Source organism: Phasianus colchicus, chromosome 37 (assembly GCF_987193195.1).
Source record: "Phasianus colchicus chromosome 37, bPhaCol1.hap1.1, whole genome shotgun sequence".
Lineage (NCBI taxonomy): Eukaryota > Metazoa > Chordata > Aves > Galliformes > Phasianidae > Phasianus > Phasianus colchicus.
In genome coordinates this window covers 2,366,420-2,380,883 of record NC_143472.1, presented here as the reverse complement: position 1 = coordinate 2,380,883, position 14,464 = coordinate 2,366,420, and the positions used below count along the sequence as shown (strand labels likewise).

Below are 14,464 nucleotides of genomic sequence, written 5' to 3'. Positions count from 1 at the left end.
CTCTCCGCCAAACCGCGCCGCTCTCCTCCTGAGCGACGCGTCTGTCAGCCAATCCCTGCGCTCCTCTTCCCTCACCGGTGCTCGTTCTCCGGTAATCCGCGCCGCCCTCAGTGAGAGCGACACTTGGCTCAACCAGCGGTCCCCTCCAAATCCCGCCCACACCGCAACCCCACCAATCCACGCGTTCCTCCACCTGATCGACGTTCCGCTCCGGCAATCGCCGCTCTCGTTATTTAAACTCTCGGCCCCTTCATCGGGGCCCGCCCTCCGCCTGCAACCAATCAGCGAAGGGCTGCTTTTGATCGACATGCCGCTCGGCCAATCTCCGCTCCGCCGCTCTCGTCAGTGCCCGCCCTCCGACCCTCCTCCAATCCGCTCCGCTTTCTTTCCGACTGACGTTCCTCTCCTCCAATCAGTGTCCTCGCGACCTTTGCACTTCCCCTCCTCGCACCAACCAATCCCTGCTCTCCCTTCCCCGCAGGGCCCGCCCTCCGCCTTCCACCAATCCGCGCCTCCCTCTGTCCGACCGACGTTCTGCTCGGCTAACCGCCGTTCTCCTCTCCTCCGCGCTCAGCCCCGCCCACCGACCAATCGCCGCCCTCCTTACCTCAGCGCTCAGCCCCTCCCACTCCCCCCTCCCGTCCAATCCCCGCGCTCACCACCTCAGCGCACGGCCCCGCCCCCCGCCCCTCCCTCCGACCAATCCGCCGCCTCACCTCCTTGACAGCCACCCTCTTCCCCCAATCCGCCGCCCGCACCCCTTTGACGGGCGAGCCGGCCGACCAATCGACGCGCGCTTCGCGGCGCGGCGGCGTGGAAGCTTCGCGAAGCCCTCCTCGGGCGGCGCGGAGCGCTCTATGGCGACCGGAGCGAACGCCACGCCGCTGGGCAAGCTCCACCCGCCGCCGCCTCCTCCGCCTCCGCCGCCCAAACCCGGCTTTCCCCCTCCGGCCCTCGGCCTCTCGGGGCCTCCTCAACCCTCGGCCGCCCTCCTCGGCCCTATGGCGGCCGCCGCTTATCCGTTCGCCGCGCTGCCGCCTCCTCCGCCGCCTCCTCCGCCGCCTCCGCCGCCTCCTCAACCGCAGCCCCCGCAGCAGCAGCCGCCTCCGCCGCCTCCTCCGCCTCCGCCGCCTCCTCCGGCCCAAACGCAGCCCCCCCCGGGTTCCTCCGCTTTCGGATTCCGCTTCCCATCGCCGCCCCCCCCCGGGCACGAAGCCGCCGCCGCCGCCTCCGCCGCCGCCGCCGCGGTCGCCGCGGTCGGGACCCCCCCGCAGGCCGCCCCCAACGCCCCCTCCGGAACCGCCGCCGCCGCCCCACCGCCGCCCCCCCCGCAACAACGGGCGGAGGAGAGCGGGGGGGGAGGGGCGGGGGGAGCGGGGGGTGGAGGAGGAGGAGGGGGAGGGGGAGGAGGGGGGGGGGTGGTGGTGGTGGTTGGGGGCGTCGGGGGGGGGGGGCCGGGGGAGGTGGGGGGGGGAGGAGGAGGAGGAGGAGGAGGAGGAGGAGGAGGAGTGGGGGGGGTGAGGCCCGGACATAAGGCGGCCAGGAGAGCAGGTAGGGAGGGGTTGGGGGGGGGGTTGTATAAAGGGGGGGGGGGGGTGGGATGTGGGGGGTTGTGTGGGGGGGGTGGGATGTAACGGAGGGGGTGTAAGGGGTCGTGGGGGGGGGGGGTTAGGGGTGGATAAGGGGTCGTGGGGGGGGGGTGTAAGAGGTCGTGGGGGGGGATAAAGGGTGGATAAGGGGTCGTGGGGGTCGTGGGGGGGATAAGGGGTCGTGGGGGGGGTGGGGGGGATAAGGGGTCGTGGGGGGTGGGGCATAAGGGGGGGGTGTAAGGGGTCGTGGGGGGGATAAGGGGCGGATAAGGGGTCGTGGGGGGATAAGGGGTTGTGGGGATCGTGGGGGCATAAGGGGTCGTGGGGGGGGGTGGTGCATAAGGGGTAGTGGGGTGGATTAGGGGTGGATAAGGGGTCGTGGGGGGGAATAAGGGGTCGTTGGGGGGATACGGGGTTGTGGGGGGAGTGGGGGCATAAGGTGTCGTGGGGGGGGGGTAAGGGGTCGTTGGGGGGTGTGAGGGGTCGTGGGGGGGGGATAAGGGGTCGTGGGGGGAGTGGGGGCATAAGGTGTCGTGAGGGGGATAAGGGGGGGATAAGGGGTCGTGGGGGGGATAAGGGGTGGATAAGGGGTCCTGCGGGTCGTGGGGGGGATAAGGGGTCGTGGGGGTTGTGGGGGGGGGTGAGGTGTAAGGGGTCATGGGGTTGTGGGGGGGGTTTGGGGTGTAAGGAGTCGTGGGGGTTGGGGTGTTATGAAAGGTCTTGGGGGGCGTAAGGGGTCGTGGGGGGGGGTGGGGCGTTTTGGGGGTGTAAGCGGTCGGGGAGTCATGGGGGGATGGGGGGGTTATAAGGGGTCGTGGGGGGGGTGTAAGGGGTCGTGGGAGGGGGGGTGTAAGGGATTGTGGGGTCATGGGGGGTTGGGGTCACGGGGGGGTGGAGGGTTGGGGTTTAATGGGTTTTGGGGGGGTTGTAATGGGTTGTGGGGGGGTTGGGATGTATGGAGTTATAGGGGGTGGGGGGGTTGGGGTGTAGGGAGTGATGGGTTTATGGGGGGGGATTGGGATGGGTCGTGGGGGGGTGTAAGGGGTTTTGGGGGGGGGCACTGGGGTGGGGGTTTAAGGGGTGATGGGGGGGTGGGGATGGGCCGTGGGGGTGGGGTTGGGGTTGTAGAGGATCATGGGAGGTTACAGGGGGGGAGTTGGGGTATAATGGGTTTTGGGGGGGGTATGGGGGGGGTTGGGGTGTAAGGGGTTATGGGGAGTGGGGGTGTTGTGAGGAGGGGGTTGGGGGGTGCGGGAAGGGGAGGTTTGGGGGGGTATGTAGGGTCTGTAGGGTGGGGGGGTTGTGAAGGGTTATGGGGTGAGGGGGGGCTGGGGGGGTTGTGAAGGGTTATGGGGTGGAGGGGGGGGTTGTGGGGTGAGGGAGGGGGGGCTGGGGGGGTTGTGAAGGGTTATGGGGTGGAGGGGGGGGTTATGGGGTGAGGGAGGGGGGCTGGGGGGGTTGTGAGGGGTTCTGAAGGGGGAGGGCTATGGGGTGGTGGGATTTTAGGGGGGGCTTGTTGGGGTGAAAGGGGGTGTGGGAGCAACCTGAGGTTTTGGGGGGGCAGAGCGGGAGGAACCGGAAGTGGTCGGAGGTCCTGGGGGGCTGTGGGGCCGGCTGTGGGGCAGTGGGTTGTTAGAGGGCAGTTGTGGGGCAGTTATAGGGCAGTTGTGGGGTGGTGGGGCAGTTATAGGGCAGCTGTGGGGCAGTTATAGGGTGGTTGTGGGGTGGTTCTGGGGGCAGAGTGGAGCCATTATAGGACTGTTTTGTGTCACAGTGGGCCAATTATGGGACCGTTATGGGGCAGAGCGGGGCAGTTATAGGGTGGCTATGGGGCACAGCAGGGCATTATGGGGCTGCTATGGGGTTGTTGTGGGGTGGTTATGGGGCTGCTGTAGGGCGCAGTGGGGTGGCTATGGGGCACAGCGGAGCAGTTATGGGGCTGCTATGGGGCCAATATGGGGTAGAGCAGGGCGGCTATGGGGTTGCTATGGGTTCGTTATGGGGCAGAGTGGGGCAGTTATGGGGTGGCTATGGGGTACAGCGGGGCAGTTATGGGGCTGCTATGGGGTCGTTACAGGGAAGAGCGGGGAGTTATGGGGCGGCTGTGGGGCACAGTGGGGCAGTTATGGGGTACAGTGGGGCTGTTATGGGATCGTTATGGGGAAGAGTGCGGAGTTATAGGGCAGCTATGGGGCAGAGCGGGGCAGTTATGGGTTCATTATGGGGCACAGCGGGGCAGTTATGGGGCTGCTATGGGGTCGTTATGGGGAAGAGTAGGGAGTTATGGGGCGGCCGTGGGGCACAGCAGGGCAGTTATGGGGTGGCTGTGGGGTCGTAATGGGGAAGAGTGGGGAGTTATAGGGCGGCTATGGGGCACAGCGGGGCAGTTATGGGGCTGCTGTGGGGCACATTGGTGCAGTTATGGGGCGGCTATGGGGTACAGCAAGGCAGTTATGGGGCTGCTATGGGGTCAATATGGGGTAGAGCAGGGTGGCTATGGGGTTGTTATGGGGCAGAGTGGGGCAGTTATGGGGTGGCTATGGGGTCATTATGGGGAAGAGTGGGCAGTTATGGGGCAGCTGTGGGGCACAGCGGGGTAGTTATGGGGCAGCTATGGGGTCGTTATGGGGCACAGTGGGGCAGTTATGGGGCGGCCGTGGGGCACAGTGGGGCAGTTATGGGGTACAGTGGGGCTGTTATGGGATCGTTATGGGGAAGAGTGTGGAGTTATAGGGCAGCTATGGGGCAGAGCGGGGCAGTTATAGGGCAGCTATGGGGCGCAGCGGGGCAGTTATGGGGCTGCTGTGGGGTCGTTATGGGGAAGAGTGGGCAGTTATGGGGTGGCCGTGGGGCACAGCGGGGCAGTTATGGGGTGGCCGTGGGGCACAGCGGGGCAGTTATGGGGGCTGCTATGGGGTCGTTGTGGGGGCTGCTATGGGGTCGTTGTGGGGGCTGCTATGGGGTCGTTGTGGGGCACAGCGGGGCAGTTATGGGGCTGCTATGGGGTCGTTATGGGGGCTGCTATGGGGTCGTTGTGGGGCACATCGGTGCAGTTATGGGGCGGCTATGGGGCACATCAGTGCAGTTATGGGGCGGCCGTGGGGCAGGTTGAGTGCCGCTCTAGGGCACGGCGGGGCTCGGTCCCCCCAAGATGGCGGCGCCACTTCCGGCGCGGCGCTGCCCGAAATGGAGGCGTGGCGGCGGGCGGGCGGGCAGGCGGCCATGTTAGTTGTCATTAACGTCGCGTTTAATTAACGGTTCTTTTAATGAATTTCTCGCAGAGTTCCCGAAGAAGAGGAAGCGCAGCCGTTGGAACCAGGACAGCCTGGAGCAGAAGACGGTGATTCCGGGGATGCCCACCGTCATCCCGCCCGGCCTCACCCGCGAACAGGAGCGCGCCTACATCGGTAATGCGGCCGGCGCCATCTTGGGCCGGCGGGTCACGTGGCGGCGGTCACGTGGGCGCGGTCACGTGGGGGCTGGGCGGGGAAGGGAGGGGGAGGGAGCTGAGTTTGGATCGAAGCCGGGGGAGGGGGGATTTTTGGGGTGGAAAACGGGGATTTTGGGGTCTGGGGATGCGCTGGTGTGGTTTTGTTGTGGCGCAGCAAACGAACGTTGGTTTTTGGTGTGAGAAGCATGGGGAAATGGTAAAATCAGAGTTTGGTTTGGGGTGAAAAATGCCCTGATTTGGGGCTGCGTGGTGCTGAATTGGTTTCATATATAGGAAATCGAAGTTTTTTGGGGTGAAAAACGCTGGATTTGGGGCTGCGTTACGCTGCGATGGTTGGCTCTATAGAGCGAGAAGGTTTGGTGTGAAAAAGTCTGATTTTGGGGGCTGTGTTACGCTGCTACCATTTCGTTTCCACAGAACAGGATTTTGGGGTGAAAAGCTCCAAGTTTGGGGCCGTTTCATTGCAATGATTTTACCCAAAAGGTGTGAAATTTTGGTGTGAAAAAGTCCGATTTCGGGGGCTGCGTTACGCTGCAACGATTCCATTTATCCAGAAGGAAATTTTGGTGCGAAAAACTCCGATTTTGGGGCCGCGTGACGCTGCGATCATTGTGTTCATACAGAAAGAAATTTTGGTGTGAAAAACTCCGATTTTGGGGCTGCGTTCCAGGACAGAATTTTGGTGTGAAAAGTTTTGTTTTTGCTGCAATGGTTTTGTTTACACAGAGGGAAATTTTGGTGTGAAAAAGTGGGATTTTGGGGCTGCGTCGCCCCTGCGCAAAGGTCATTTCTAGGGGCAAATTTTGGTGTGAAAAAAGCCAAGTTTGGTTCCCGGCTCCTTTTGCTGCGTTTCTACACCGTGGAGATTAAAAATAATCATAATAACGATAATAATAACCCTTGATTTTGGTGTGAAAAAAGGCAGATTTGGGCAAAAGGCCGCCGTGCTCCGATTGCAGCCGATGGAGCAAAAAAAAAAAGAAAAAAACAGCCGGTTTTGGTGTGAAAAAGTGGAGATTTGGTGAAACGCTGCCCAGCTCCGCCTCCGTCCCTGCGAATTTTGGTGTGAAAAACGCAAAGTTTGGTTCAACTGTGCATAACTGTGCCTTTATCCCATAGCAGCCAAAGCGGCGCTCGGTTTGGGGCCAAAAAGGCCCGTTTTGGGTCCAGCGCCGCTCCCCGGCCGTAGGGAGGAAAAGAGGAGCTGGTTTGGTGCGAAAAACTCAAAGTTTGGGGCATTTTGGTGCGAAAAATGGAAGGTTTGGGGGCAGCGCGGCGGGGCGGGGCGGCACGGGGTGATTTTTGGGGTGAAAAAGGGGGATTTTGGGGTCTGGAGAACGGGGCTCCTTTTGGGGCCAAACGTTCGGAATTTGGGGGTGAAAAAAAGTGCGATTTTAGGGGTTCTTTTTGGGGTCAAATGCCCAGAATTTGGGGGTGAAAAAAGTGCATTTTTGGGTTCTTTTCGGGGCCAAAAAGCTGAGTTTTGGGGCTCCCAGGGGTGGAAGTCCCAGATTTTGGGGCAAAAAGTTGTGGATTTGGGTCTCGCGGATCCATTTTGGTGCAAAAAAGGCCCAAATTTGGGTCTTCCCAAAACTTTTTTTGGCTCAAAAAAAGGGAAATTTGGGTTTTTCTGATTCGTTTAGCTGCAAAAAGTGGAAAAATTGGGAGTTTCTGAGGTTTTTTTTGACCCAAAAAGTCACAATTTGGGGTTTTTGGTGTTGATTGCAGGAGAAAATTGGGATTTTTGGAGTCAAAGTGAAGGAGAAAAACCCCAAGTTTGGATTTTTTTGCACCCATTTTGACTCAAAAAAAAAAGAAATTTGGATTTTTCTGGTTTATTCTGGGTCAAAAAGTGGAAAATTAGGGTTTTTGTGATCCTCATTTTGGGTCTAAAAGTTCCAAATATGGGTCTTTCTGAGCCATTTTGGTGCAAAAGGGTCCAAATTTGGGAGTTTGTGGGGTTTTTTTTAGTGTAGAAAATTCCAAATTGGGGGTTTTTGACTCAAAAATGAACGACAGAAAAGCAAAATTTGGGGCTTTTTGCTGCTCAGTTTGGGTCAAAAAGTCCAAAATTTGGGTCTTTCTGCTGTTGAGTTTGGTGCAAAAAATCGATATTAGGGCTTTTTTAATGGGATTGAGGACAAAAGGAAGTGAAATTTGGGATCCTTGTGATCAGTTTGGGGCCAGAAAAGTCAATATTCGGTTTTCCTCTTTGGTTTTGGGCCAAAAAAGTCCGAATTTGGGTGCTTGCAGTGTTCATTGCAGGACAAAAAGGAACTTTGTGGCTCAAAACTGTCAAAAAAAACCAAGTTTGGATCTTTTTGGTGCTTGTTTTCATCTCAAAAAATGGAGATTTGGGGTCTTTGTGGTGGGATTTGGGTCGGAAAAGTCCAAATTTGGGGTTTTTGTGATGGGATTTGAGTCAGAATAGTTGAAAATCAGGGCCTTTGTAACAAGATTTGGGTGAGAAAAGTCCAAATTTGGGTCTTTGTGATGGAATTCAGGTCAGGAAGGTAAAAATTGGGGTTTTTGTGATAGGATTTGGGTGAGAAAAGTCCAGATTTGGGGTCTTTGTGATTAGATTTGGGTCAGAAAGGCTTAAAATTGTGATTTTTGTGATGGGATTTGGGTCAGGAAGGTAAAAAGTGGAGCCTTCTGATGGCATTTGGGTCAGAAAGTCCAGATTTGGGATTTTTGTGATGGGATTGGAGTCAGAAAGGTTTAAAATGGGGGGTTTTGAGATGGGATTTGGGTGAGAAAAACCCAAAACTGGGGGTTTTGTGATGGGATTTGGGTGAGAAAAATTCAAATTTGGGGTTTTCTTAACAAGATTTGTGTCAGGCTGAAAATTGCTGTTTTTGTGATGGGAGTCGGGTCAGGAAGGTGAAAATTTGGGTCTTTGTGATGGATTTTGGGGTCAGGGAAGCCCAAATTTGGGTCTTCGTAATGGGATTTGGTCAGGAAGGCCCAAATTTGGGATTTTTTGTGATGGGATTTGGGTCGGAAAGGCCAAATTTGGGATTTTTTGTGATGGGATTTGGTCTGAAAAGTCCAAATTTTGTGTATGTGTGATGAGATTTGTGTCAGGAAGGTTTAAAATTTGGGGTTTTTGTGATGGGATTTGGGTCGGAAAGGCCAAATTTGGGATTTCTTGTGATGGGATTTGGTCTGAAAAGTCCAAATTTTGTGTCTTTGTGATGGGATTTGTGTTAGAAAGGTTTAAAACTTGGGATTTTTGTGATGGGATTTGGGTCAGAAAGGCCAAATTTGGGTTTTTTGTGATGGAATTTGGGTCGGAAAAGTCCAAATTTGGGGGTTTCTGTGATGGAATTTGGGTCGGAAAAGTCCAAATTTGGGGGTTTTGTGATGGGATTTGGGTCAGAAAAGTCCAGATTTGGGTTTCTGTGATGGGATTTGGGTCGGAAAAGTCCAAATTTGGGGGTTTTGTGATGGGATTTGGGTCAGGGAGGTCCAAATTTGGGTCTTGGTGAGGGTTTTTGGGTCAGAAAAGTCCACATTTGGGTCTCTGTGATTGATTTTGGGGTCAGAAAAGTCCAAGTTTGGGGTTTTTCTTATTGGATTTGGGTCGGTAAAGTCCAAACTTGAGGGTTTTGTGATGTGGTGTGGATCAGAAAAGTCCAAATTTGGGTATCTTTGATGGGTTTTGGGTCAGGAAAGTCCAAATTTAGGTTTTTTGTGATGGGATTTGGTCTGAAAAGTCCAAATTTCATGTCTTTGTGATGGGGTTTGGGTCAGAAAGGCCAAATTTGGGGGTTTTGTGATGGGATTTGGGTCAGAAAAGTCCAAATTTGGGATTTTTATGATGGGGTTTGGGTCAGAAAGGCCAAGTTTGGGGTTTTGTGGTGGTATTTGGGTCAGGAAGGTCCAAATTTGGGGTCTCTGTGATGGAATACGAGTTGGGAAAATCCAAACTTGGGTGTTTTGTGATGGGATTTGGGTCAGAAAAGTCCAAATTTGGGATTTTTATGATGGGATTTGGGTCAGAAAAGTCCAAGTTTGCGTCTCTGTCATTGATTTTGGGGTCAGAAAAGTCCAAATTTGGGATTTTTATGATGGGATTTGGGTCAGAAAGGCCAAGTTTGGGGTTTCTGTGGTGGAATTAGGGTCGGAAAAGTCCAAATTTGTGGGTTTTGTGATGGGATTTGGGTCAGGAAGGTCCAAATTTGGGGTCTCTGTGATTGATTTTGGGGTCAGAAAAGTCCAAATTTGCAATTTTTATGATGGGGTTTGGGTTACAGAAGTCCAAATTTGGGTCTCTGAGATGGGATTTGGGTCAGAAATCTTTAAAATTGGGATTTTTGTGATGGGATTTGGGTCAGAAAAGTCCAAATTTGAGTCTCTGTGATGGGATTTGGGTCAGAAAAGTCCAAATTTGGGATTTGTATGATGGCATTTGGGTCAGAAAAGTCCAAATTTGGGGTTTTTGTGTTTGGATTTGGGCCAGAAAAGACCAAATTTGAGTCTCTGTGATGGAATACGAGTTGGAAAAGTCCAAATTTGGGGGTTTTGTGATGGGATTTGGGCCAGAAAAGTCTAAAGTTGGGATTTTTATGATGGGATTTGGATCAGAAAAGTCCAAATTCGGGATTTTTATGATGGCCTTTGGGTCAGAAAAGTCCAAATTTGGGTTTCTGTGATGGAATTTGGGTCGGAAAAGTCCAAATTTGGGGGTTTCTGTGATGTGATTTGGGTCGGAAAAGTCCAAATTTGGGGGTTTTGTGATGGGATTTGGTCTGAAAAGTACAAATTTGGGTATCTTTGATGGGGTTTGGGTCAGAAATCCTTAAAATTGGGATTTTTGTGATGGGATTTGGTCTGAAAAGTCCAAATTTTGTGTCTTTGTGACGAGATTTGTGTCAGAAAGGTTTAAAATTTGGGATTTTTGTGATGGGATTTGGGTCAGAAAGGCCAAATTTGGGGTTTTTGTGATGGGATTTGGGTCGGGAAAGTCCAAATTTGGGATTTGTATGGCGGGGTTTGGGTCAGAATAGTCGAAAATTGGGGTCTTTGTAACAAGATTTGGGTCAGAAAAGTCCAAATTTGGATCTCTGTGATTGATTTTGGGGTCAGAAGAGTCCAAATTTGGGTGTTTTGTGATGGAATTTGGGTCGGAAAAGTCCAAATTTGGGGGTTTTGTGATGGGATTTGGATCAGAAAAGTCCAAATTCGGGATTTTTATGATGGCATTTGGATCAGAAAAGTCCAAAGTTGGGATTTTTATGATGGCATTTGGATCAGAAAAGTCCAAATTTGGGTTTCTGTGATGGAATTTGGGTCAGAAAAGTCCAAATTCGGGATTTTTATGATGGCATTTGGATCAGAAAAGTCCAAATTCGGGTTTCTGTGATGGGATTTGGGTCAGAAAAGTCCAAATTCGGGATTTTTATGATGGCATTTGTGTCAGAAAAGTCCAAACTGGGGTCTGTGCGATTGATTTTGGGGTCAGAAACGTCCGAATCGGGCACTTTGTGGTGGCTTTCCCCAAGTTCCCAATTCGGGGCTGTGCTGCCCCCATTGCTGCAGCACCGCTGCCCCCCAAAGGCCCCAAAACGACCCCAAAACGACCCCAAAAAGCCCCCAAACGTCCCCTTGCCGCCCCCCCCATCCCCCCAGCCGCGCTGCGGGGCCGCCTCTCTTCCCCCCTTCCCCCCCCCTCCCCCTTCATTTTTGGGTTGGTTTCCTCCGTTTTCGCTGCTTTATTTCTTTTTCCTAACCTGGTTTCTTCCAGTGCAACTGCAGATAGAAGACCTGACCCGCAAACTGCGCACGGGAGACCTGGGCATCCCCCCTAACCCTGAGGACAGGTCGGGAACCGCCCCTTTTTTGGGCTCAAAAGTAACGATTTTGGTCAACGTCGCCTCTCCCCCCCCCCCCCCCCCCACCTCCTCTCCCCCTCTTCCCCTCCCCCACCCCCCTCACCCTTCTTCCCCTCCCCCACCCCCGGCGCTTTGATAAGGAGAAAAAAAGAACCAAAGTCCTAAAAAAAAAACCCTGAAACGACCCCAAAATGGTGCCGGAGGAGTGTGGGGGGGAGGGGAAGGGGGGGAGGGGCGGGGGAGGGGAGTGTGGTGGTGGTGGTGGGGGGGGAGAGGGGGTTGGGGGGGCGGAGCTGAGCGCGGCGTTAATGAGCGCCCCGCTAACGAAGGAGCCCCCAATTAATTAACCCCTCCTTGCTCCTGCAGCGCCACAGGGCCGAAGTTAGCGGGGATCATTGGGGTTGAAAGAGGGAGCGGGGTGGTGGGGTGGGGGGGGGGGTTGTTCGTTAACGAGCTCGCCGCTAATTAGCCATTGGGGGGGGGGTAATTAGCGCTAACGAGCGCGCCCTAACGAGTCTGTTTGCGCGCCGACAGCTCCCCGAGGACGGCTCCGCTCCGCTCGGCTCCTTCACTCCGCAGCAATAACCCAAAATCTCTTTTTTTAACCATCATTTTTAACGAGCATTTTTAACCCTTTGCATTTTTTCTCCTCCCCTTTCCCCCCCCCCCTTCCCCCCCCCCCCTTTATGTGATTTTTTCACCATTTTTATTCCCTCGTTTTTATTTTTTTTTTTGTCGCTTCGATTGATTTTTAACTCTTCTGATTCCGATAATTAGCGATTCTTACGATTATGGTTAATTTTTTTTTTTTTTTTTTTTGGCTTCTAATTTTTTATTTTTTTTGGGGGGTCGGCCAAAAGCTCCGTTTCCTCACCCAAAAAAAAAAAAAAAAAAAAAATCCTCGCCAGGAGGAGGAGGAGGAGGAGGAGAATCACGGGTTATAATTAATTAGCAACCAAATTGGGTCGGGGTTTTTCTTAACCCAACTGAAGGGAGAAGGGAGGGAGGGGGTGGAGGGGGGGGGGGGGAGGACCTCCCCCCTTGCCCCCCCCCCCCTCACCTTACCCTCCTCCCCCCCCCCCCCAAATCCCCATAGTGCTGATGGGGGACCCTGAGTGAAGGGGGGGGGGGGATAAAGGGGGTAAACGGGGGGGTGGGGGGACGGGTGAAAGGGGGAGGGATAAAAAGGGGCTTATGGGGAGGATGGAGGGGGGGGGGGGGGCGCTCTGGGTATGGGGGGCTTTGGGGTGACCCCCCATCCCCCCCCCCCCCCTCACGACCCCCCCCCTCAGGTCTCCCTCCCCGGAGCCCATTTATAACAGCGAGGGGAAGAGGCTGAACACGCGTGAGTTCCGCACCAGGAAGAAGCTGGAGGAGGAGAGGCACAACCTCATCACCGAGATGGTGGCTCTGAACCCCGACTTCAAGCCCCCCGCTGACTACAAGTGAGATGGGGGGGTTTTGGGGGGGGATTTGGGGGGTTATTGGGGAGGTTGTGGAGGTCTGGGAAGGGGTTGGGGGATGTATGGGGGGATTTGGGGGGGTGTGTGGGGAGGTTGTGGGGGTCTGGGAGGGGGTGGGGGTGTATGGGGGGGATTTGGGGGGTGTGTAGGGAGGTTGTGGGGGTCTGGGGGGATTTGGGGGGTGTGTGGGGAGGTTGTGGGGGTCTGGGAGGGGGTTGGGGGTGTCTGGGGGGATTTGGGGGGTGTGTGGGGAGGTTGTGGGGGTCTGGGGGGTATATAGGGGGGATTTGGGGGTGTATGGGGGGGATTTGGGGGGTTTATGGGGAGGTTGTGGAGGTCTGGGAGGGGGTTGGGGGTGTCTAGGGGGGATTTGGGGGGTGTGTGGGGAGATTTGGGGGTCTGGGGGGGATTTGGGAGCTGTATGGGGGGGTTTGGTGGGGGTCTTGGGGAGGCTGGGGTGATTATGGGGGAGCTGTGGGGGTCTGGGGGAGGTTTTTGGGGTCTGGGGGGGGGTCAAAGGGGCTGGGGTCTGTATGGGGGGGTTATGGGGGGTCTTGGAAGGGCATGAAGGGAGTTTTGGGGGAGCTGTGGGGGACAAGGGCGGCTTAGTGGGGATGTGGGGGGATTCTGGGGGTCTGAAGGTGCTTAGAGGCAGTTCTGGGGGGGCTTAGAGGGGGGTTTGAGGGGGGGTCTGGGGTGATTATGGCGGAGCTGGGGGGGTCGGGGGGGGGGGGTTGGGGGATTTAGAGGGTCGGGGGGGGGTTGGGGTGTTACGGGGGTCTGGGTGGGGGCTTAGAGATTCTATGGGAGTTATGGGGTCGCTTAGAGGGGGGGTTTTGGGGTTCCGGGGGGGTTGTGAAGGGCTGACCCCCCCCCCTTTTTTCCCCCCTCCCCCCCAGGCCGCCCGCAACCCGCGTCAGTGACAAAGTGATGATCCCACAGGACGAGTATCCAGAGATCAACTTTGTGGGGCTGCTCATCGGGCCCAGGTGGGGGGCGCTGCAATTGGGGGGGGGGGCTGCAATTTGGGGGGGGGGGGTTGCTGTAATGGGGGTCGCTGCAATTTGGGGGGGGGGGCTGCTGCAATTGGGAGTGAGCACTGCAATTTGGCAGGTGTTGATGTAATGGGGGTCGCTGCAATTTGGGGGGGGGTCGCTGCAGTTGGGGGGGGTCACTTCAATTCGGGGGGCGTTGCTGTAATGGGGGGGGTCTCTGCAATTGGGGGTGGGCACTGCAATTGGGGGGGTCGCTGCAATTGGGGGGGTCTCTGCAATTTGGGGGGTGTTGGTGTAATGGGGGTCGCTGCAGTTGGGGGGGGTCACTGCAGTTGGGGGGCACTACAATTTGGGGGGCATCACTGCAGTTGGGGGTGGGCACTGCAATTTGGGGGGGTCGCTGCAATTGGGGGGGTCGCTGCAATTTGGGGGGCGTTGGTGTAATGGGGGTCGCTGCAGTTGGGGGTGGGCACTGCAATTTGGGGGGGGGTTGCTGCAGTTGGGGGGGGTCGCTGCAGTTCAGGGGGCGTTGCTGTAATGGGGGTTGCTGCAGTTGGGGGTGGGCACTGCAGTTTGGGGGGGCGCGCTGTAATGGGGGGGGTCGCTGCAATTGGAGGGGGGTCGCTGCAGTTGGGAGTGGGCACTGCAATTTGGGGGGTGTTGCTGTTATGGGGGGGTCGCTTCAATTCGGGGGGGTCGCTGTAATTGGGGTCGCTTCAATTCGGGGGGGTCGCTGCAGTTTGGGGGGCGTTGCTGTTATGGGGGTCGCTGTTATGGGGGTCGCTGCAGTTGGGGGTGGGCACTGCAGTTTGGGGGGGTCGCTGTTATGGGGGGGCACTGCAATTTGGGGGGGTTTGCTGTTATAGGGGGGGTCGCTGCAATTGGGGGTGGGCGCTGCAATTGGAGGGCTGCTGCAATTTGGGGGTGGGCACTGCAATTTGGGGGGGGTCACTGGAATTGGGGGGGTCACTGCAATTTGGGGGCGTTGCTGTAATGGGAGGGTCTCTGCAATTGGGGGTGGGCACTGTAATTTGGGGGGTGTTGCTGTTATGGGGGGGTCGCTTCAGTTCGGGGGGGTCGCTGTAATTGGGGTCGCTGCAGTTGGGGGGGTCGCTTCAATTCGGGGGGG

The 14,464-nt window shown here is 56.1% G+C and overlaps 2 protein-coding genes across 2 annotated transcripts in view; both read left to right on the top strand.

The window, feature by feature from the left end:
* Positions 1 to 735: 735 nt before the first annotated feature.
* On the top strand, positions 736 to 4,933 carry LOC149913482 (uncharacterized). The gene is made up of 2 exons (XM_090129586.1): positions 736 to 1,463; positions 4,871 to 4,933. The coding sequence occupies exons 1-2, from the start codon at positions 858 to 860 to the stop codon at positions 4,931 to 4,933; spliced, it is 669 nt and encodes a 222-aa protein (XP_089985712.1). The 5' UTR covers positions 736 to 857.
* Positions 1,464 to 14,464, top strand: part of SF1 (splicing factor 1) — a 27,771-nt gene continuing 14,770 nt past the window's right edge. Inside the window, 5 exon segments of the mRNA XM_090129696.1 lie at positions 1,464 to 1,551; positions 4,871 to 4,996; positions 10,790 to 10,865; positions 12,170 to 12,322; positions 13,240 to 13,329. Of these exon segments, the coding sequence (XP_089985822.1) occupies positions 4,942 to 4,996; positions 10,790 to 10,865; positions 12,170 to 12,322; positions 13,240 to 13,329 (374 nt within the window). The 5' untranslated portion in view covers positions 1,464 to 1,551; positions 4,871 to 4,941.

Bases quoted from the DNA above. Each gene is read 5' to 3' on its own strand.
- LOC149913482 (XM_090129586.1), top strand. From the start codon at position 858: ATGGCGACCGGAGCGAACGCCACGCCGCTGGGCAAGCTCCACCCGCCG. The intron at 1,464-4,870 runs GTGGGGGGGGGA...AATTTCTCGCAG, and splicing joins GGGGGGGGGGGCCGGGGGAG to AGTTCCCGAAGAAGAGGAAG.